Raw genomic sequence first — 24,494 nt, 5'->3', positions numbered from 1 at the left:
TTAAACCACATGGGCCAAAGTAGTAATTTACTCTTTTAAATATATGGTTTTTTAAGTATAATTTACATATTTGTAAGTATACAACCTGTAAATGTGTAGGTAGATGATACAAAATTAAAAGATACATAAACAAATGGTTTGATAGTTTAACATATATGTGTGTACGTATATTAAAAAAAAAATATCTCTTACGCTTAACGCTGTAGATATATTCACATGTCGATTTCACTTACACGCACGTGTATATAAATATATAGACAGATTCTCATGTGTGCATATTTTAACACATAATAGTATTATATATACTTATAAGTACATAGACTCGCTCCAAAGTCCAAACCAATAGACGGTCATCAGATACAAATAATAGAACACCTAAAAACATTTTCCAAACACCTCACCATTTTTTTCTTCATTCAACTAACATGGCATTCCAAACATTTTCCAGCAATCATGCTGACCCGATCTGCATCCCCGATTGGCAAGACGAAGAAGATCTCCAGTTGCCCGAGAATCTTCTACAAGATGTACACGATATCTTGGAAAACTTCCCACCGGAAACTTCAACCGGCGGCTCAAGTTCAACAACCCACGACAGTCCTCCGTCTGCAGTAAACGATTCAGACGATGTTGTTTTGGGAACCAAAGTGCAGCCGCCGGAGTGTAATAAAACTTCAAAGAAACAGAAAACATCATCTGGTTGTGGAAAAAAGGCGCCTGCAGATTGGACAAGGTACAGAGGAATTCGCAGGCGGCCGTGGGGGAAGTTTGCAGCTGAGGTTACTAACCCGATGAAGAAACGAACGAGGATGTGGCTTGGAACGTTTGATACGCCGGAGGAAGCTGCGTTTGCGTATGATAAAGCTGCCTTTGAGCTTCATGGCTCACGAGCCAAGCTGAACTTCCCTTTATTGATCTGTTCTGATGATCGGAATCCTACAGTGGCTTCTAAGCTGTCACAATCTCAAGAGCCTTCCTCTTCCACGTCAGCTAGAATAACACATCGGAAAAAACAAAAGAAAAATGAGTCTGATCAGCCAGAGCCGCCATCAATTACCACCAGTGCCACTGAGGAGGAGGCTGGAAGCGAGTGTGACTCGTTGTGGAATTTTCAATCGGATATAATTATTTCCGATGGCTTTATGCCCGCCGGTGAGGTAGAGGTTGCTGCGGCGGAGGTGGTTGATTTGGACTTGGACTTGAATTGGGAGCTCAATATCGATACATCTATTTTTGAGCAAATTTTAGATGAAGACATGGAGCAGCCACCGTCAACCACTAGTGTAGAGGTGGCTGACGACTTAGAATGGGATGTTTTGCTGGAAAATATGGTTGAGCCACCAATGACTATTGGTGAACCAGTGGAGGTCACCTGCGATTCACCTTCGGAAATCCGTATTGACACATCTATATTTGAGAGCATTTTTGGGGACAACATGGCGGATCAGCCAAGTATCCCGACGGAGGGCGGAAGTGAGCTTTACTCACTGTGGAATTGCCAAATGGACATCGTAACACCGCCGTCATCCAGCTACGCCACCGCTGTCACAACAGAGGAAGTTGTTTGGTGATGGATTTCTAAATTAGATAAATGAGAGTTTTAATCTTTTTTTTTTTTTTTTTGCTTTCTAGTTATGGTGATCAAATAACTGTACCATTAAAAATGAGACTGGTTTCGAAACACGTATATGGTTTCATTCCTACTAATTTTGATCAAACCGGACAACGAAACATGTTCATGATTAATCATGTCACAACGATCCACTTTTCTAAACAAATACACGTAATAAGATAGAGGATTTAATCATATAATGTCGCACCAAAAATGTCCCAAAAAGTCTATAAACCATCACAGGTGAATGATTCCTCAAAATTAGCATTCATAATCGTTTTAACTCCAAATGTTAACAAGTTCAAAAAATGATGCATCCCTCTAAGAAAGCAGGTGTATCATGTCTTGTAATGTTCGTTGAGAAATCTAGCTAGCCTGTGCAACAATCCCCATCCCAAAAGACTGATTGCTCTTTGGTCCTCTTTAACCCAACGGGTGGCGCCTCCTGTAAAAATCCACATACAACTTATTCAAAAGGTTGATACAACACATTATGTTCTCTTCATTTATCCAGTGAAACTAACTATTATAAGTAACTTATTTCATCTTTTTTACTATGGAACGGCTAAATATGATATTATGATATTTGGGCTATCACTACTTCATATGTTCTCATCTAATCTAACTTATAATAAAAGACTCCAATAATGCCACATAGCATTCTCTCCTTCAACCTCATAAATTTAATTTATATTTATTTAATAAATTTCTATTAATATTAATTATTAATTAATAACCAATATATAGATATCGGATAAGGATCATGTGAGAAGTAGTATGCTATTTGAGAAACTTGAGAAGCATTCCGGACCACACATTTTCCTTAAGCAAAAAAATGCAAAAAAAATGTAAAAAAAAATGCAAAATTTTTTTTTGGAAAAATCGCAGGTTTTTCTTTAAGAATTTAATTTTTTATTTTTTTTTAAATTTCTTTTTTTTTTTTGGGATTTATACACATGTGTATATTGTTAATCTTTTTAACTATACATATATGTATATTGTCAATTATACATATATGTATATACATGTTTAAAATTGAAAAATAGATTGCTTCTCAAGTTTCTCAAATAGGGTGGACTTCTCTTAGGATCCCTACCCTATAGATATCACTTATTTTTATTCTTATCTTTATCTAAAATTAATAAATAACTTTAATTTTGCAATTTTGACCCTTTGTTTTTTTTACTTTTAACTCAAAGTTTTTCATCTTTTGCAATTTAGCCCCAACTCTTTTTTTTTATTTTCAATTTTGGTCCACCATACTTTTCATCTTTCCTAAGTTTTTCGTTTCGTTCTAAATTTTGCGAGTTAACGTACCGCAACGTGCGTGTGGGGTTCAACATTTTTTCGTATATTTTTTCCCGTTTGACTTGCCCGTCGCATCACATCTATTTTTCTGCGTTTGACAAGTTCGTCCAACACGCAGTTCCTGAATGGACTTACTTATTTTTTTCTATGTTTTACATTTCGTTTTAATTTCTCAGCAACGAGCGTGCCTGATTCAAAGATTTTACGTCTGCTTTTCGCTCGACGTTATTTTTTTCCCGTTTTTATTTATTTTGTTTTTACGAGCTTTTCCAATCTTGGTGGTCGCTGATAATGGTATAGTATTGCTACTACTTAACACAGTTTTATGACAACCGCTGCAACCCAGGGACTTAATACTAGTACCATATAAACTAGAATTAAGCACCCCCGTGTTGCGGCGGGGGCCTAAAACTATACCAAATAACATCAATGCCACACCGCTGGTAACGACCACCAACACTGAAGTTGCGGTGTGTTAATGCAAAGAAATAAGACTGAAACACATAACACATAAAAAATAACTATGTCGATTTAGGACCCATGCGTTGCGACAAACTTGTTAAATGGAAAAAATAGACGTAAAAACGTTGAACCGCACACGCACGTTGCACTGTGTTAACTCGCAAAATAACGTAGAAAAGAATAACTAAGTCGATGTAGGATCCGCCCGTTGCGGTGAACTTGCCAAAGGGGGAAAATAGACACGTTGCAACATATCTGTCAAATGTGAAAAAATAGACCAAAAACGTTGAACCACACACGCACATTGCAACGTATTAACTCACAATTTTTAGAACGAAACGTAAAACGAAAAACTTGCGAAAGATAAAAAGTATGGGGGACCAAAGTTGTAAATAAAAAAGTTTTGGGTTAAATTACAAAAGATGAAAAGGTTTGGGTTAAAAGTAAATAAATTAAGAGGGTTAAAATACAAAAGATGAAAAGCTTTGGGTTAAAAGTGAAAAAACACAACCTTTTTTTTTTAAAAAAACACCCCATGCTTGGGGTACAACAACACAATGCAACAATGTGTTGCTAATTTATATTATGGAAATAGCAACCAAATGATGAAAATGCTTTAATAATATGACCCTTTTTCTACAATCATTAAAGATGGTAGAACCTACCTCTTCGGTCGGCTTCGGTCTTCATCATAATCCATCACTCCACCTGGTTCGGGGAACATCTCCTCAGGGCCTCGAAAGTCAATGTCTGCCTGCTCATAGTTTGTGACTTCTGCCACAAAGTAAGTAAGATGCATCGACAAATATAGCTATAATATTACAGAACACACTACCAAAGTTGCAATGGAACATTTCAGATAGTTCAACTGGTGTCAAACTGTTCTGTTTTAAGGCGCATATATTAGTGGGGTCGGGTCCACAATCATCGTTGTTAATCCCTCTCACATATAAGAAAATGATAATGTAAAATATAAATACAGCTGACCTTGAGGGAGAGTGTCTTTTTCACTTCCTCCATTCTCTCTTCGGCTTCTTTTTTATGCTTCTTGTCCAGCTCACTCATTGTGTCAGCCCATTTTATCTTATCTTGAATTGTGATGAGTAGATTATCTGATGTACTTAACCTATGTAATGCCAAAACATGTCAAAACTCAAAACAATGTAATAATATTATTATATACGATATGCACAAATAACAGTCAGAAAAAATGACTAGGGTTACCAGTTTGATAATGTATGTATCATACTCCCCAATTGTCCAGGCCTTAGATCCCTCCCGGCTGCAAATTGCACCTACGATAATAACATATAATATAAAAAGACGCATGAAAAACAATAACCACAACAAGTGATACAAAGTAGATGCTAATTCACACCTGAAAACATCTTCGCAACTGATCCAGTTTGCCCCTGACAATACCCTATCGAGATAGAAAAAAAAGCGTAAAATATAATTTAGCAACATAAATCTTCACAACTTATTCACTCGAGTAAGAATATAAAAAGTAAAAACCAAGACAATTTTATAATCATGGGAGGTACTTACCACATACATGCACTCATTGATCAGGAAATCTTCAAGCTCACGGACGTTTATAACATCCAATTCTTGCATCAGAACATCATATGGGAGTACCTGAAAGGAACCATAAACTAGTAAGTCAAAAACCATACAAAATCAACTTAGCATAAAAAAAAATAAGTTATAGAGAAACATGCCTTAACCATCATGGTCAGTGTGAATTTCAAATATAGGAATTAAAACTGACTACTGTTATTGATAAAAGACTAATTACAAAAAGGAATACTTACCTTGTTTGCCTCAGCTAGTGTGAGAACAGTGAGTTGCTTTAACTTGAGAACTTGATTGGGCTTCAATTGTGGAAGATCACCGGCATTTCCTAAATATCATAAACATAAAAGAACTTTACCCCATCCAATATTCCAATTAATGCATCATAATGAGTGATATTATACATAAAAAGACATAAGCATCAAAGAAACCATGAAGGGTCTAACAACGCAGCCTCAAATCTCAATATGAAAGACCCTCATATAAGTAATCAAGTTTTGCATGTGACACATGTTCATATACTTAAAGTTTTTTTATTAGCTCATGGCTAATCAAGAAATAAAAACATGTAGTGATACCAATAAAGATGTTTATAAGAGATATAAAAAATAATAATCTTTAAGTTCAAATGTAAGTGGATGCATTGCTGTAAATCTGTAATTGATAAATAAATTACAAAGAGCAAAACTGAATTAAAGCTGGATAACCTACTTTTATATTCACTCCATGTTCCATGAGCAAACATCCGAAGCAAATCAAGGTAAATAGAATGTTCTGTGCCTTGAAGCTGTACAAGATGAATAAACCTCAAAGTGAGAAGGAAAAAATTAATTCAGGTAGTACAAACTTAAGCAGCTAGTGCACATAAGAGGAGTTACGGTAGAAGAAAGATGCAGTAAACTTCAGACAAGGTAAAAGAGATAACATGTATATGTAACTTGATACTTATAATCAAACTACCATATAGAAGAGAAACAATACAATCACGAATCCAGAAAAAGAATTCTGCAATAATTTAAAATTGTAAACACGTCATATAATACAAAAAGAGTCAAATATGCAAATGATTACATCAGTACGCTCTATAGTGTGTGATCTGGTATCTGATCACGGGCTATTGTTGATTCAGATAAGATATCCACATACACCAAAAACAGAGGTTTGTAAGGCTAAACAATGCCGTTGAATCAGATTATTTACTGTCCACATAATGCTCTATTGGCTTGTGAGTAACTGTCATAGAATAAAAGACAGGTAAGAACAATCAACATCTAATAGTTTTTGGGCCTAATAATATAAGAACCGTGTCCTGAATGCAAAGTCCCCAGAACCAGGGCGTTTATCCGACCACAAAAGTTTGCAAGTGAATGAGGGTCATTGCGAACGTTATCAAAACCAAATTTCACAATTCCACAACCACAGAAGTGCCTTATCAATGAACGATAAGAAAACGTTCACCATAGATAGAACCCTGTTCTGGTAAATTCCATCAATGCTCAAAACTTTTAATCTCTTAGTAATTCATCCATTATTTGTATAGTTTCATTTTTCAAAACATCTAGAAAGGTGCACTTCATCATAACTCACGTTCACGTACCATTCTTGACACATCAATCGCAAGACAAATCTAGTTTTATATTGAAAATACTATATCTATTTACACATACGATAGTAGTTTGCTACACTAGTAAATAGCAGATAGGCACTCCAGTAAAATCTATGCAGTTATAGCGGTCCAAAATCGAATAGCGGTCAAGGTGGTATAGCGGTGATATAGTAATATCATTCCATTATCAAAAATCTGTTGCAAATCTAACATAATTTAAGAATTAACACAATCAAACACCTACCTGCGTTACTGTGTTGCCTCATTCTACTGTGTTACTGCTTTAACCACTATATAAGTTTCCAAATAGCGGCCAAATAGCGGCATTTAGCGGTATTTAGCGCCGCTAATAGCGAAACCGCTATAGGCCACCGCTATTTGGACCGCTACACACCCTGAGGTCCGCTAACCGCTATAGCACCGCTATTGACTGCTTAGAGTAAAATATCTAAACACTACTAGTAAAATCATAGTCAAAGACACACTAACAGAAAGATAGGAAATCCCAAACTCCAAACCACCTAAACCAAATTGGCAAATGCTAGTAATTTTATCCATTATCTGTCTGGTTTCAATTTTCGAAACATCTAGAAAGCGGCACATCATCATCACTCACATTCACGTACAACATACGACACCAATCGTCTGGTTTTCATATTGGAAAAGCATTATATCTATTTCAACATACAATAGTAGATTGATACACTGGTAAATATCTTAAACACTATCAATAAAATCACAGTCCAAACACACCTAAAATATGCTCAAACCACCTAAATCATAGTCTGTCTTCACTTGTGTACTAATAAAAAAATCTATCAATTAAAGAAGCCCCAATCATCTTGGTACTTTGTTGTCTGGTCCATATATTTGTTTCTTCAAACATCAGAGATACAAGTTATGTTTGATTCTGTATAATGTGAATACTGATGCATAAAATCAAATCACATTCATGCAATTTGTGTATATATATATATTTGTGCAAACAAAAACTACTACATCTAAAGAAGATGAATCAAGCAAAGAAGAAGTAAGTTAAGATGAAAGTATTATGATTATACAGGCAGGTAGGTATGTGTTAAGATAAATAAGAAGCGATAAATGGAACCTGAGTGACGTTAGGTAGAGCAAGTATCTCGGAGAAGGCAAAGAGAGAAGGATGTGAAGTGGCTTGAGCGATGACGGTTACGAGAGAGGAAGCCTTGACATTGGATGCTTCATTCACAAACTGTTGGATGATTTCCTCTTGCTTTTGCTCGATGTCCATCATCAACAGAAAGAATTCAGAATTTTGAAATTAGGGTTTCAAATCAGTATCAGAGATTTTAAGGGTTTGGAGGACCCTCGTGCAATTTCTCCATTTACAAAAGTTTTTTTTTTCGATGAATTAGGTAAGTGGTAATGATGGGTTATTGGATTTTATCACACTCAACTATCGGCTTTTAGCCGTTGCCATCCGCAAATAATAGTTTGATACCCGGCACCCCAACTTGACTTTTAGTTTGTGCTGGCATTACTCAGTTAAATCTTTACTAACTTGGTTTGTTTCTTATCCTACGTGGCACATAGCTGATGAGTTGGACATGATTATGTGGCAAATGACGTGTCACTAACCTTCATCTGTAGGAAGGTTATACGACCTGACTAGTCGATCAGAAGAGCGCTCAGACTGAAACAGAGGCGGAATTCATTGATTCAGTCTTTGTTTAGCTTGATTTCACTAATTTGTCTCTGTTTATTGCACTTATTAACAAGTTACAAGCTCTGGAGACGATTCGGCAGGGCTTCGCCGTTACACAACCTAACTGCTACATAGTTCCGCTCATAGGTGCCTATTTATAGGCCTGATGGGTTCGCTTATATGGACATGACATAAAAGCGGACCATCATGATGACATATGAGCGAACCTATATGGATGACACATAAGCGGACCTACAATGTTGACATATAAGCGGACCTATCTAACTCATGTGTTTCCTGATTTTCGTTCACTATACAGTCAGCCCTAACCTAAGACTCGAACTAAGATGTAGTCGACAGACAACTGCACCAACAGACTCCCCCTTGAATGTTGACGGAATCTTCAGTGAGAGTCTTCAAACATGACAACTCTTCACTCTTAATCGGTCTTCTTCAGGAACTCTTCCTGGAATTATGTACCCGGATCTTTCTCTGGTTCAAACTTTCATCAGACTCCCCCTATCATCAAGCTGGGATCGCCGTCTGGAATTCGTTATCACCATTGAAATCAACTCCTGGCTTTATCAGTTTAAATTTCTTCTCAGGTTCTGATGTATCTCCTGGCTTTCCGTAGCAACAGGATCAGAAACCTGCGCAACTCAAACACTCTATCACAAACAAACAAAATTGTGATTCAACTTAATGAATCAACTAATCATTCGAGAATTTTTCACATTTAAAATTTATTAACTTTTAAACTTACCAAAATCTGATTAAACATTTCAAACCAATTTAACCAGACCTCTGTTCATTATGTTTATCCTTTGAGATTTTGAATATCAGCTCTCCAACATCAGTTGTCGAAAATCTTTTTGGATTTTTCAAATATGAAACATAAATGCAATAACAAAAATTAAATGCAGAAATGAAATATGTACAAACATATTTTTGTGAGTTCGAGCAAGAGGATCAAATCAGCTGCCAACTAAACACAAGCACCGTTAAGCTGTTATTTCATTTTAAGCTTTAAAACAGTTCACGTTGATTGTCGATATATTAATCCACTTAAATTCTCACAAAATGTTCAACCTGTTCGAAATACAGAATTAGTGTTTTAGAACTTAAACCTCTACATGTGTCCCACCTCAGTATATACTTCCGTATCCAGACCCCAATATTCAGTCTTACAGGTGAGTATACCACAGTTGATATCTGTTAAGGGGTAGGTGCGAGGGCCGTGAGAGCTCAGGTCGATACTTCCGTATACGCAGAGAGATGACGGCTTCGACTTTAAGGTGTGTCCCCTTTAGAAGATCTTTTGTTTTCAACAGCAGCGACTATCAATTTTATTGTTTCATCAACATGCTGAGGGCGAGCTTATATTTCAAAGCTTTTTGCAGAAAGTATTATCCGGAGACTAGGTCAGTACTTCCATACAGCAGAAGTCCCGGGATAATACCCCAGATATCACTGAACATAAAGACCTAGTATCTCAGAATACGGGACCCTTCAAACAGGATTTTAGGGGTTACCTATATATCCTGGAGGTGTTCCCCACGAAGACGCAAGTGAAATTTATGTTAATATCCCAAACTGATATACTAATTCTGTGAAAACCTACCGGCACATCTTTAGCAAGACTGCTTAATTGCATTTATACATTACAAATCTTTAGCGTACTGTGCCAGTCTAGCTGATGTACTATCATTTCCCCTTATTTGCACCAAAACTCATTTTTAATTTTTCTGATATTTTTGACATTTTCAAATTTTCTAATTTTTTTAAATTTTTCTCCCCCTAAAATCAAAATATGTTTCAATTTTGATTTTTTGGGAAAATTTGAAAACAATAAACTGTGCAAAGTAAAATGACAACTTGACATCGAATCGCTTCAATTCGCCATCCACTTGGCATAAACAATCAGAACTCCCCCTGACAACAAACTATTTTCCCATTATGATTTCAAAACACTTAAGTTTGTTTTAATCAAAATGGTTTTTCCGGAAAATTAGTTTTGTTTACCAATCATTTGTAGATTCGGGGTCACATCATCACATTGTTTTCTTCATCCTCATGACAGATTTTACATTTTCAGTTTTAGATCTCACTTGTAGAAAATCAAGTACAATTTAATGTCCCTGATTTACCACATATAAAGCGAAAAATCACGAGAGTGAAATTTCTCAAGAAATGTGCCGATTCATGTTCCACGCTTACCAACCTGGGAACTCCGGCAAGTCAGGTTTTTCATTTGAACAGATTCACCCAAGCCTGACGGTCCTTGGGTGATTTTGAATTCTTGTTCAACAATGGTGGAAAATTTACATCATCCATTGTTAAACCTGAATTCTCCTTTTTTACCTCAACCAATGGCTCCTCTGGCTTTAACGAACCAGAATCATTGCCTGCACATGGCTTGTCTAACTTTGATCTGTCAGATTCATCGCCTGAAGGTGGCTTGTCTGGCTTTGACACGTCAGATTCATCGCCAACCATTTTCTTCTTCTTCTTTTCTTCTTTCGTCCTCAAATTTGTATCCGATGAATTCGTCTTGCTTGACTTTGCAATCGAGGGAGTCGATTCATCAGAACTCTTATTTTTACCAACAGATAAACCCGAGGACAAAATCTTCTCGAGATACTCTCTCGCCTTCTTCCTCTTCTTTCTCAGTCTGTCTTTCTGCCCCTGTGAAAATTTAACTTTCTTTTCTTGAATTGTCTGTTCTTGAACTTTAGGTTTTAGAACCTTCTGTTCATGAGGCTTGACTTTGACTGGAATCTTTGCCAATTTCTGAGACTTAGCCCTCAATCTGTCATTCGATCTCCTTGGGCACTCTCTGGTAATGTGACCTCTAATTTGACAGTTAAAGCATCTTCTTGTCTCAAAATTCCTTCTCTAGCAGTTAACAGCAATGTGTCCTTGATAACCACATCGGTAACACACTCTGTTATCGTACCAATCACCATTTTCAGCCCAAATGCTCAAATCAAAGCACTGTTTGGCTTGGTGATATTCCTTTCTCCTGTTGATTGCTGGATTTGACTTTTGAGCACTGTGGTCCGACCTGCACCACTTATTACCAACAATTTTTGAGTTTTCATTTTTTACTTTTTGTAATTTTTGATTTTGATTGGATGATCGATTTGATGAACTTTTATTATCTTTTTGAATATTTTTCTCATTTTTAATTTTTTGTTTCTGTTCCACTTTCTTCTTCAAATGTTTTTGCTTAGAGCATTCTCCCTTTTCAGTTGATTGTAGAACAGTTTTCTGAAATTTTTCTTTTAATTTCAAAAACAATTTTTGTTTTTCAATTTTTTCATTTTCATCATCAGATTTCTCATCACAATCTTCAACTTTGACATTGCCAAAGTTTGTGACATCGTCACTTATTGGAACAGAATTGATTGGTTTTGGACAGGAAAAATTCAAACTGTCTGATGCAGTCACAAAACCTATCAATTTCTTTTCAAGTTCATCAATCTTATTTCTTGAATTCTCAGCTTCATGTTCAAGCTGAGATATTCTTTCAAGATGAGACTTGATTGTTTTTTCATTCTCAATTTTCGTGTTTTCAAGAACAAACTTTTCATTTCCAAATCTTTTATCTGTTCTTGAAATTTCGTTTCATTTGCTTTCAAATTTTTGTTCTCAAGCTTTATCCAGAAATCTTCATTTTATGAGGATTTCTTGTTGCTTTCAAAATCTTTTTCTAACTCTCTGATTTTCTTTTGAGCACATTCACATTCTTTTTCAAGTTTAATAATTTTCTGAAGATGAGAATTTATCATTTTTTGCTTTTCAATGTTATTTTGACTAAAAACATTTCTCCCATCTTCAAGAATTCTGATTTGATTTTGAAATTCTTTTTCAATTCTTGTTTTTTCAATTTCAAAACTTTTAATCTTCTCTTCAAAAACTTTTGCATTTTCTTTCAATTTCTGGTTTTCCAATGTCAAACTGTCTAAGTTATTTAACAGTTTGTCATTTTCATATTTTAGCTTTGTACAATTTCCCTGTAAATCCAGAATCTGTTTTTCATCAGTTTGCTTTTCATCGTTCAACTTCTTGACTTCCAATGTCAAACTTTCCGCATTCTTCAAGAGTTTGTCATTGTCAGTCTTAAAGTTATCACACTTAGAGCACACTGATTCACAACCTGAGGATTCATTCTTCACAGATTCTTCATTCTTTGACATTTCCTTTGTCTCTGTCTTGTATGTTCCTGCACAAAAAATTTTCACAAAATCAAGAGGTTTTAAATTTTCATCAATATAACATCCTCTCTTAAAATCATACTTCATGTTTTGTTGTGCAGCAAAACACATACAAATTCTTTTATTAATTTCAGTAATTACATCCAAATTGATTTTATTTAGATTTCCCAAATTCAATTCATCTAGATTTCCTTTAATTTTATCCATCAATATTTTCTTCTTATCAGAATTTTCATAACTATGCTTTTGAAGTTTATTGATGAAATTAGATGGATGTAATTTTGAAAATTTAGGTTCTTGTTTTAATTTCTTTAAAACATCATTCCATTCGGCAGGTAAAGCATCTGCCAACTCTGATATCTTTTCAGTATCTGTCAATTTTATTCCAAACGATTTTAACTTGTCCATTAAGTAATTAAATCTCTTTTCCATCTCTTTCACAGTCTCATCCTGTTGACAAGCAAACCTTTCAAGTCTAAGACTCCAAATCCTCTTATCATCTTGTTCATACATACTCGTATTGATACCAACCATATCTATTTAACCTTTCAACAAACTCATTCTCCTTTTCATCAAACGTTTCTGCCATTTTTCAAATAATTCCGACGAATCTTTCTTTCAAAATGTCACAAAAGCGAAATTCCAAGGTGCGAGTAACACAAAAGCGAAACTATTCTTGTTCAAATGAGCGAACCAGTGTTGTCGAATAAGCGAAACTACTAAGTTGTCCAAATGAGTGGAACTACTTGATGTTCAAACAAGCGGAACTACTTGATGTTTAAATAAGCGGAACCTTCTGAAAAGTGTCATAAGAGCGAAACACCTGTAATGTTCACAAAAGCGGACCCAACTGATTGTTACAATGAGCGAACCACAAGAGCGGACCTCAACCAGATGTAACTACAAGCGGACCTCTTGAGTGAACCTTCAACAAATATGTTCCTAAAAGCGAACCTCTAGAGCGAACCTACAACAAATGTGTTCCTAAAAGCGAATCTCTAGAGCGGACCTGATCTCATAAGCGGACCTAAAAAGCGAACCTCTATAGTGACATAAAAGCGGAACCTATTCACGAGCAGTTTTAGGTCACTTATAGGCCGATTTTAAGCCTGAATTTCTCAAGGGTTTGTCTATGTCCAATAACACACAATCTGAGAGATTTTGACCGTTAAAATTTTCTGAAATGAAGAAAGAAGGTGTAGAAATCAGAATTTTTGAGCGAAAATGAGCTAAACGGTAAGAACTCTTCAACCTGAGCTCTGATACCACATGTAGGAACGTTATACGACCTGACGAGTCGATCAAAAGAGCGCTCAGACTGAATCAGAGGCGGAATTCATTGATTCGGTCTTTGTTTAGCTTGATTTCACCAATTTATCTCTCTTTATTGCACTTATTAACAAGTTACAAGCTCTGGAGACGATTCGGCAGGGCTTCGCCGTTACACAACCTAACTGCTACATAGTTCCGCTCATAGGTGCCTATTTATAGGCCTGATGGGTTCGCTTATATGGACATGACATAAAAGCGGACCATCATGATGACATATGAGCGAACCTATATGGATGACACATAAGCGGACCTACAATGTTGACATATAAGCGGACCTATCTAACTCATGTGTTTCCTGATTTTCGTTCACTATACAATCAGCCCTAACCTAAGATTCGAACTAAGATGTAGTCGACAGACAACTGCACCAACATCATCTCCTTCTTTTTAACACCAGAGAACAACTATCGAATCCTAATTTCCTCATAATCATATGGTTTCTCATCGATTCATGGCTAATTGAAGCATATGTTCGAATCGTGAAAGTGATATACACAACCTAAGTTCTAATCGACATGAGTTCCTCTAACAATTCTTCATGGAGTGTGAACCGAACCCCTAAAATATTCAAGGTCGATATGGATGGAAACTTGTATTGTCATCATGAAATTGTTGTTGTTCTTCGCATGGTTGGTCCAAAAAGTGTTCGACATGGTGATCAATTCTATGGTTGCCCTCAATGGCCTGTAAGTTGTTTAATTATGTACTAAACTTAATTTCTTGTTGAAACTGAAGTGGTAATATTGGTTTGTAGTTATCCGATTGCAAGTTCTTTATGTGGAAACAAGATTTCGACAAATTTTTCGAAGGTCATTAAAACTACAGTTCTAGTCCTGTAAGTTATGAAGAGTTGAACAATGAAAATTTGCAATTGCAGAATAAGTTGTTACTAGAAGAAAACAAGATGCTGAAAAGACAAATTCATGGCAAAAAGTCCATGTGAAAGCTACCATTTGTGTTTACTATGTTTTTTGTCATTGCCATATGGATGTACATGTTGAAGTAGTCATTTAATTTGGTTGTACGATATTGAACTTATGAATGAAAACCAGAATTCCCTTGTTACATATGAATTCCATTATTGTGCAAAAGAGTCCACTACAGTGACCATTGACAGTGGTTTGTATTGACCTATGTGCAGCAGTGGTTTGTAATGACCCATGTGCAGCAGTGTTTTGTAATAACCAAAAACCAAAGTGGTGTGTATTGACCAAAACTAACGTGCAGCAAACTGTATAATGACCCAAACCAAACTGTTTAATGACCAAAACACATGTGCATCAGTGGTTTGTAATGACCAAAACCAAAGTGGTGTGTATATACCACTGTTTTATAATGACCAATATACCCCTGCAATAGCCAAAAGTTATATATATGACTGCTGTATATATACCACTGTGGTATAATGACCAATATACCCCTGTAGCACCCGAAAACTTATATATATATATATATGACTGCTATATATATACCACTGTTGTCAAATGACCATAATACCCTTGCAGCAGCCAAAACTTATATAAACCACTGATGTAATACTGTATAATGACCAAATTACCCCTGCAACAGCCAAAACTTATATAAACCAATGTTGTATATATACCAATGTTGTAAAATGACTATAATACCCCTGCAGCAGCCAAAACTTATATAAACCACTACTGTATATATACCAATACTGTATAATGACTAAATTACCCCTGCAGCAGCCAAAACTTATATAAACCATTGTTGTATATATACCACTGTTGTATAATGACCAAATTACCCCTGCAACAGTTAAAACTTATATAAACCACTATTGTATAATTACCAAATTACCCCTGCAGCAGTAACATTAATTTACCAAAAGATTACATAAAACATTAAGACATTACATAACATAGAGTCACTACATAACATTAAGCCTAAATGATTCTTGTCCAAAACAGGCAATACAAAACATAAGTCAAACTTTGACCAACTAAGTACAACCTTCTATGTTGCCCTTCCCTCTTGGTCTTCCTCTTTTAGTTGACTGTTTACTTCCTCTTTGACTATTGGGTTGACTGTTGAGTTGAGTGGTCTGTTGGGTAGACTGCTGTTGGGTTGACTGTTGAGTTGACTTTTTCTTCTTTAGGTTCCCCTTCTGTCTTTTTGATCCAGGTTCAGCTGTGACCAATAAAAACACACTAGTTAGCATAATTTGACATATACAACAATTGAAATAAAACACTAAACCTCATAAATATCCACCTGCATTCATGTTTCCTTTTTCAATACATTTTCTCTTGTTATGACCTCTTGCTCTACAAATGCCACAACTCATTATAACCCCATGCTTAGTTAGTTTGCCTGGCCTTTTTGGATCCTCATGAGGGTCTCTCTTTCTGTTCTTCTTAAGCCTACCTGGAGCAACTTTTATTGGAGGTGGATCCATTGGATAATTAATCTTGGGCCAATACTTTTCACTAGGCAATGGAGGGATTGTGAAGTCATAAATCTTCATGTATGTTTCTTTGTGGTAACACTGGTCCACATACTCTTCTGCATTCTTATGGAAAAACCCAGCCACAACACACACATGCTTACATCTATTGTTTCCACCATCTCAAAACAATGCCTAATTTCAAAGCATAACATCTATTGTTTCCACCATCTCAAAACAATGCGTAATTTCAAAAATTCTGTTAAGTCGTACCTTGAATGCGAGAGATTGGGGCTTTGTACATTGCATACTTCTGTGTTTATCGCTTAGGTTAGATCATCGTTATGAGCTATGCAGGGTTTTATAATTGGGATATAGTGACACATCATTCGCCACGTAATCATGTCCAACTCATCAACTATGTGCCACGTAGGATAAGAAACAAACCCAGTTAGTAAAGATTTAACTGAGTGGTGCCACCACAAACTAAAAGTCAAGTTGGGGGTGCCAGGTGTTAAAGTGTTAGTTGCGGGTGGCAACGACCAAAGGCCGATAGTTGGGGGTGATAAAATCCAATAACCCTAATTATTATATTAGTATACTAGCTTCGCTTATAGACCCGCGTATTTCGCGGGTTAAATTATGAAAACAGTCTAATTTATAAATCTCTAAATACATCTTATGCTGAAATTATATTTTAAATATAAAAATGAAAACGATCAATTAGAGTTATATTTTATCGAATGTATGAACTGGACAACATGTTTCATTTTTAAAGAAGCAAAAAAGTGAAATTACCAAATATGTTCTTATTAGTTTATCTAAAAAATATTAAATCATTCTTTTGATAATATTTTTTTCAGTAATCATAAAATACACATCAAACTTTCCAAAAACATAAATATAAAATTAGAATCTACAAAATGTGTTGATACGTTTGGCTTGTTGTAACCCAACCCATTTTAACAAGTAAAAAATCACTCATTTTAACATGAACCCATTACAACCTAAAAAGGAATAGCTAAATCAGATTCAAACACTAAAAATTATTATTGGGCATACTGATTCCATTAAAAAGAAACATAAGTCATATTACATATATATGATTGGGTACCTTCACCTCCTTTAGCAACAAGTTATTTATTATTATTATTATTATTATTATTATTATTATTATTATTATTATTATAGCTATTTTATATTTTTATTTTAACACCTCTCAAGCTATTTTTGGGGAGAATTAATAGGTATTTTGATAGCTATGTTATTTCAGAATTATAATGTTACGATACATATTGAAGATAACCATTATTCTAAAAGTCAATAAATCTTTTAGGAATTTATTTTCAATATCAATAAATATTCATTGTTTTGTTTTTTTTATAAAGTTGAAGAAGAAAATGCCATGTGACATCAATTGTAGTCTTTTATTAATATTTATATACTATTAATTTGAAAGATATTTGTGCATAGTAGGTTGTACATGATGCTTAATAGTTTTTTTGTGCATAGTTGTATTGTACATGATACTTAGTGGTGTTATACCTTGTATTTTGTTTTTTTTTTAAATTAATATTTCACTTTAAACCCTAAACTACTTGATTTTATAGTTTTAACCCAAAAGTTTTTAGTTTTTCCAATTTAACCTCACAACCTTTTTACTTTCAACTTTGATCCCCTATGTTTTTCATATTTTGCAAAATTTTTCGTTTTACGTTTAGATATAAATTTTGCGACTTAACATGGCACAATGTGTGTGTGGTTCAATGATTTTACGTTTTGTTATACGCTTCGTTCTAAGTTTTGCGAGTTAACATGGGGCAACGTACGTGTGTGGTTCAGTGTGTTTACGCCGTCTATTTTTTTCCCGTTTAATAAGTTCGTCACAACGTGCGAGTCCTAAATCGAGTTAGTTATTATTTTCCATTTTTATATGTCGGTCTAATTTTTCCACGTTAAGACGCCACAACTTCGATGTTGGTGGTCGTTGGCTATATTGTGGCATTGGTGCTATTTGTAACGGTTTTACACCCCCGCCGCAACACGACAAGCTTAATACGATATGTTATTTATATGGATACAAGTCATGTAACGTAGTAATTATGATACCATTAATTGTCTTGAGATTATTTGGTGAATTACTTATTTCTATAAGATAGTAATACAAATTTAACCGACAAAAACATCTTTAACATATTATAAATGTGAATCTAATCAACAACATGTCAATTTCGTTGGTCGCGACGCAACACGACGGGTAAATCTGCTAGTTTAGATTAGATTAGAATTTCTAAGTCTTTTGTTACTATTTAGATTTTCTATCTATTAATTTGCAAAAATAAAAAAATAAAAGAAGTTTGTAAATGGTTTTTAATATTTAATTGTTTTTATAAATTTTGACCTCTTATCTTTTATTTCTTACACATCATAAATTTTATTATTCAAACTTTAAGCTTTTTGTTTTTACTTTTTTTAGTTTTTTCATCATTAATTTTACTATTCAAACTTTAAGCTTTTTATTTTTATTTTTTTAGCTTTTTTTATGATAATATTTAGTGTTCCGGTCTAACTTTTACGAGTAAACATACTATGCACGTGTGAGGTTCAACGTTTTCACGTTTATTATTCTGTGGTTTAACAATACTTTTGCAACGTGCAGGTCCTACTTTGACTTAGTTATTCTTTTCTATGTTTTACGTTTGGATCTAATTTTTGTGAATTAACACACTTTTTATGATAATGTCTTACGTTTCAGTGCAAATGCAAGTTAACACGCTAGGTGTGTGTTTGTGGTTCAATGTTTTTACGTCTTTTTATGTTGTTTAACGATCTCATTGCAAAGTGCGGGTCCTAAGGCGACTTAGTTATTCTTTTCTTTGTTAACGTTTTTGTTAGGATCCGAGGCTCTCATGATTGTGTTTGTTTGTATGAACTTGACAGATCAATGAATATGTAGCAATGTAAAGTGCAGCGGAAATGGATACAAACTGTATAAACACAATCAAGGAAGAAAATAGTTTGATAAACAAGTGCTTTTCATTGAGTCGAATGATTGAAAATACAAAGCAAATGATTACAGCATGTTTACATAAACTAAGCTCCCCCTCAGCCAGATACCCCAAGGTTGGTTGCACAAGATGAAAGGATTGGACTGAAGAAGAAGAATCTACTCAGTCAATCAAATGTAACAGTACAGGGTACTGTTACATTTATAGGCAGTCCAAACCACTGAAGCATCTTGGCTGACATCACCATGATAGTGACATCTAACGACCTAACAACCAATAAACACTGTTCTATACAAACTACTGATATGCAACATCTGATAATCAATATAATACAAACTTGAGATAACTACTGCTTCACGTTCCACTGTTGTAGCCTGAGCACTGATGTTGAACTTCAGTGCTTTCTTCAAAGGTGATCAGTCTTTGAGTGGGCAGTGCTTGAGTCTTCAGCAGTACTTAGAAAACAGCAGTAGATAGAGCAACAGTGTTTGTCTTCAGCAGTCTTTTAGAGTATCATCAGTGTTTAGTTCAACAGTTGTTGTAGTGAGCAGCACTTAAGATTCATCAGCTGTCAGAATACCACTGTCAAGGGGAAAGCAAAGAATAAACTGCTGCTTATTGATAGTCCACTGATGTGATCCGGTTTTGGCTTTACATTATCTGTTCCTCTGTTAGGGTTCAATCCCAACAATCTCCCCCTGGAACAGATAATGCCAAAACCCTTCATTATTCAGGACCTTTATTACTCATCAAGAGTGCTGTAGCTTGATTCTTAAATTCAGCTTCAAATTCCTTTGCACTCTGGTCATCCTCATCCCTACACAGTGAAAGTTCAAGGAGATCCTGCAAATCTTCAACACTTAGGCCTAGTGCTTCTTTCCTTGATATGTACTTCACTTCGCCATTGGCTCTGACTATGGTCAATACGTGGGTCTTTTGATCAGACATCCACTTTAGTATTTTTAAGCCAAGTGGGTTTCTTGGGAGAGACTTATTTGCAGATGAGTTGAGGGAAGATGGCCTTGAAAACACATGCAGACTTTCAGACATTCTTTTGAAAGCTTCTTCAATGTCTTTGTCTGTTGCAGCTATGTCTTCTGCAGTTTCTTGTTCAATAAGTTCTTGTTTTTCAATTTCTGTCTTGTCTTTTGCAGTGTTTGGAGATGCAGGTTTGTTCAGTACCTTCATAAAAAGGTTTTGAAGCTTTGATGAGCTGTCTTCTTTCAGACCCATTTTTAAGATGGTGTCCTTGAGATACTCTGCTTCCTTTTCTTTGACCTCTTCTTCAGTCAGCTGTTTACCTTCATCTTGATTTGACCCAAGAGTAGGATTGTCTGCTGATTTTATCATTGTTTTGAGGTTTTCAATTTTCTGTTCAAGCTTCATCATTTGTTCTCTTTTCTTTGAAGCATCTGAAACAACTTTCTTTCTTTTCTTTAGCCTCTCATAGGCTTCATCAGTCTGCTGCCTAGACCATTTTGATATGGCTTCAACAGTGTCCATCTTAGCATCCACCAGCTCCTTTTTCTTTCCTTTGTATTCAGCAGTGAGGTCAGCAATGAGCTTTTTGTATTTGCTCCAGTTTGGAGCATTTTTCTTCTTTGAAGGATCATTTTTGATTCTTTGAATCCTTTCTGCCTCATGCTTTAAAGCTACTAATGGCCATTCTTTAAACTGTTGTTCTTCAGCAGGATAGAATTTTTCATTCATGATGAAGGCTAGAAGTTGTTTTCTTAACTTCTTCTTTTGATCAGCCTTTTTTTTGTTTAACTCTTGTACAAATTCTTCTATCTGCTTTAATTTTGAAAGATAGAACTCCAGTCTTTTAGCAATGCCTTCTTCACTTAGACTTTCCTTTTCACTGTCAACCTTAGCTTTTACTTTAGCTTGCCTTGCCTTTATTTTGAGATAATCATCCATATCCTCTGGTGGCATGTAGCCTATGAGTGAGGAGAATCTTCTTTTTGAAGGATCTTCTTCTGTAAAGAATTGTCTCATCTCATTTTTGAGAGCTTCAATTTCCAATGGATATTTTGCAGCATTAGGATCATGTGTTCCCTCATTGGCAGGTATTGGCTTTCTTTTTCTACTTAGAAGCTTTGGTTGTGATGTAAGAAAAGTGAGAGCAGTGGTGGATGGCTGACTAACAACAGTTGAAACAACTGGTGTCTCAACTGCTGTTGTCATTACAACTGCTGATGTATCATCAGATGTCTTCTGCTTTTGAGCAGGGGTTATTGTGGTGGTTGTTTGAGTGGTGATCAATGGTTGACTAACAGTAGTTGAATCAACTGGTGTTTCAACCACTGTTGCCATTACAATAGATGTTATAACATCTGGTGATGATGGTTTGGCTGTTTGTGATGGTAGTGGTGGTTTTTGTGTTGTAGACACAGTTGGTGGTGGAACAGTGGTTGTGATGGCATGTGATGGAGTGGTGTGTGTTGATGATAAGGCAGCTGTTTGGCCATTGACAGCAGTTTTTGTAGCTACTGATGTATCAGCTGTTTGATTTGAAGATTTTGTATCAGTTGTTTTTGTAACTGCTGATGTATCTTCTGGTTCAATATACATCCCATCTTCAATTCCTTTCTTTCTCAACTTGATTTTCTCCCCCTTTTTGGCATTATCTGCAAGGGGTGTATTCATGAAGAGGATTGAGGATGGAGCTTTTCCACTTTGGGCAGTATTTTGTATACTAGCTTTTATAGCCTTGATATCTGCTTGAGTGTCTTTGAACCTTGATTCCACCATGTTGGTCAGCATCTGTACTTGAATAGCATGCTTTTTATCAGCCATGTGTTGCTGTTTTTCAAGCATTGGTTGGAAAATATTCCAAAGCTCATTTGCAGCAAATGCATGTTGTGCAGGTGCTTGAGCAGGAACAGCAGTAGCCTGTGCTTTCTGAGCTTTTAAAATCTCTTGCACCAAATCTTTAATCTCAGCAACTGAATCTTCAAGTTTGTCAACTCTTTTCGTCAATTCCTGATATTTTGAATCATCACCTACATTTGTAGGATCATCTAAATCCCCACCAGTGGTGGTTGTACCAATGTGTGACTTTGGAACAGAGTCCCAAAAATCATCCATTGATGCCCCTTGTTCTTGGTACCGGGGACTTCTTTCCTCGGCACTCGATAAACCTTTGATGGTACCGGTGGTTAAAAACTCACTGGTGGTCACCGAAGTTGCCATGGAAGAAATTGCCTTCAAGGGAGTCTTATTAATGTAACAACTGTCCAACTGAAGATCTGTTGATCCATCAGTTGTAGTTGCTGCTCCACTTGAACTACCACCGAGAGTTACTTGTAACTTAGGGGGTGTAACCTCCTCAGCTGTTGCTGGGATAGCAGAGGTATAAGCATCAGACCCAGTCACTTGTGGAGGTATACTCTCAGTAATGGGTGATAGAGAGGAACTGGTTTGTGTCTGTGCAATATCAACTGCATGCAACTGGGGTATTATTGATTGTGGCATTATGATTGGTGAGGGTATGGGTGTTGAAAGAGACATGTCCTTGGGATCAGGACTGTGGAAGATAGATCCGAGTGGATCCAGAGCTTCATAATTTGGTGTCCCTGTGGTTACAACCTGATCCTTTTGTGAGGATGCAGGAGGAGTTTGAGGCTGGGGTTGAGATCTTTCTTCCAACTGCTGTGAGGAATAGCAACAGTGGTTATTGGTGACTTTTGTGCTGTCACTGGCATTATCTCTGGGATCTCATCTTCCAGAGATGCCTTTGATTTGGTTTTGGTGGGTTTTCTAGATGTTTTTCTTTTTGTCTTTTTGGTGGCAGGTGTGGGTTTCAAAGCAGTGGGTGTGCTGCTTTGATCACCTGGAGCAGTGGGCTCAGCAGAGGTTGCCTGAGGATCAGTGACAGTTTCTAAAACCTGCTCAGGCACCTTTGCTTTTAACTTTATTGGTGCCATCATTCTTGAAAATGTTTCAATTGTTAAACAGTTTATTTTGAAAGAGACACCTTGTTTGGGCAAATCTGTATCTTTCTCTACAAATTTTTGTTCAAAATAGTAGCTTAGAAATCTTGGAAAGAGCAGAAATGCCTTATTATCAACGTTTCTTACCAAATCAACAAATATTTCCTGGGAGTAATTATAGTTTTTATCGTTTAAAATTGCATACCCCAGGCATTGGATTTTTGTTGGTATTTCATTAAAAGACGTTGTTTTATTAGAAACACACATTAGTAGTGTGTGAAATAAAAATCTGGGTGCAGAAGGGAAATAACCCTTTTGTAGGGTATCCCCTATTCGGTTGTTCTGCATAGCCCCTGTTCATGAAATCCTTTTTCAACTCGTCTTTAGTAAATGAGGTTTTTCCTTTCAAATCATCGAGTTTAAAGATTTCAGAGATGGATTTTGGAGAGATTTGTACCTTCTTACCCTGTATCGAGGAGTTGATGGCTGTGATGATGTCTCCTTGTTTTTCAAGGGTGGCATTTTTCCAGAACTCTCTCTGGGTATCAAGGTAAATGGGAGCGTCTGCTGTTATCAAAGTTTTGTACTTTGACGCAGATAAGATGTCAATGATGGAGTCGAAAGTGTGATTATCGGTAGGTTTTGTGAGTATACCCACATAGTTGTGTGGAGCTTTGTAGCGAATCTCCGTGGTTTCAGCGGCCATTTAAGTGGCATCTGCTGTTGTGGAGAAAGATGATGGTTTTGATTTTGTTTTCGATTTTGGTTTCATCATTTTTGATGAAGAAGATCGAAGAAGGTTTTTGGAGTTATGAGAGGGAAACTGCTATGAGAAGAGAACTTTGGAATTCAATTCGACAGTAAAACCCTGTTTTGGTGTTAGGGCAGGGTTTTATTTAGGAAAAAGGTGAATGCTGATGTGGGAGCGGTTATAATGATCTGACGGCTAAAAACTGACCACGTGCCAACCCCTGATGTTATGGTAACTAATGGAGGACAGTTGTTTTGACAACTACTGATGGAACAATCATCAGTAGTTACAACTGTAATGAAATGAAACAGTGGATGTATCAGTGGATGGAACAATGATTTTAAGCATCAGTGTTTTTGGAGAAGCAGAGGTTGACTATCAGTAGTGGACAGACTTTAGAGAGCAGATGTTGAGACACAACAGCATTTTAGGTACAATAGTGGTAGAAAATGAAATGAGAACTTTTATTACAACAACTGATAGTGCAGCAGTGTTTTAACTTTTGACAAATAATGTTAGCATCTGCTTGTTCAGATGTAGAATTTGATTTTGTCTTATCCAACATCTGTTGAGCACCAGAGATGCTATTCTTAACAAAAT

The 24,494-nt window shown here is 35.9% G+C and overlaps 2 protein-coding genes across 5 annotated transcripts; one reads left to right on the top strand and one right to left on the bottom strand.

Annotated features, from left to right (window-relative positions):
- The first annotated feature begins 343 nt into the window (after positions 1 to 343).
- On the top strand, positions 344 to 1,701 carry LOC118491138 (ethylene-responsive transcription factor RAP2-3-like). Its single transcript, XM_035988609.1, has one exon. The coding sequence runs from the start codon at positions 426 to 428 to the stop codon at positions 1,569 to 1,571; it is 1,146 nt and encodes a 381-aa protein (XP_035844502.1). The 5' UTR covers positions 344 to 425; the 3' UTR covers positions 1,572 to 1,701.
- A 64-nt stretch (positions 1,702 to 1,765) lies between these two features.
- LOC110899449 (COP9 signalosome complex subunit 7) lies at positions 1,766 to 7,940 on the bottom strand. Of its 4 annotated transcripts, none has more exons than XM_022146342.1 (9): positions 7,672 to 7,936; positions 5,669 to 5,744; positions 5,197 to 5,285; positions 4,931 to 5,020; positions 4,761 to 4,805; positions 4,607 to 4,677; positions 4,370 to 4,508; positions 4,048 to 4,136; positions 1,766 to 2,057 (listed from the first exon to the last, which is right to left on the bottom strand). In XM_022146342.1, exons 1-9 carry the CDS (start codon positions 7,831 to 7,833, stop codon positions 2,036 to 2,038), a joined length of 783 nt encoding a protein of 260 aa, XP_022002034.1. In that variant the 5' UTR covers positions 7,834 to 7,936; the 3' UTR covers positions 1,766 to 2,035. The 4 variants fall into 4 exon arrangements, with proteins under 4 accessions (XP_022002034.1, XP_022002036.1, XP_022002035.1 ...); XM_022146344.2 differs by having other exon boundaries at positions 1,785 to 2,057; positions 4,048 to 4,153; positions 7,672 to 7,940; XM_022146343.2 differs by having other exon boundaries at positions 1,785 to 2,057; positions 4,048 to 4,156; positions 7,672 to 7,939.
- Positions 7,941 to 24,494: the final 16,554 nt, after the last annotated feature.

Source organism: Helianthus annuus, chromosome 4, assembly GCF_002127325.2.
Source record: "Helianthus annuus cultivar XRQ/B chromosome 4, HanXRQr2.0-SUNRISE, whole genome shotgun sequence".
Lineage (NCBI taxonomy): Eukaryota > Viridiplantae > Streptophyta > Magnoliopsida > Asterales > Asteraceae > Helianthus > Helianthus annuus.
The sequence above is the reverse complement of the archived record's forward strand: the minus strand, read 5'-3'. Positions and strand labels throughout refer to the sequence as shown.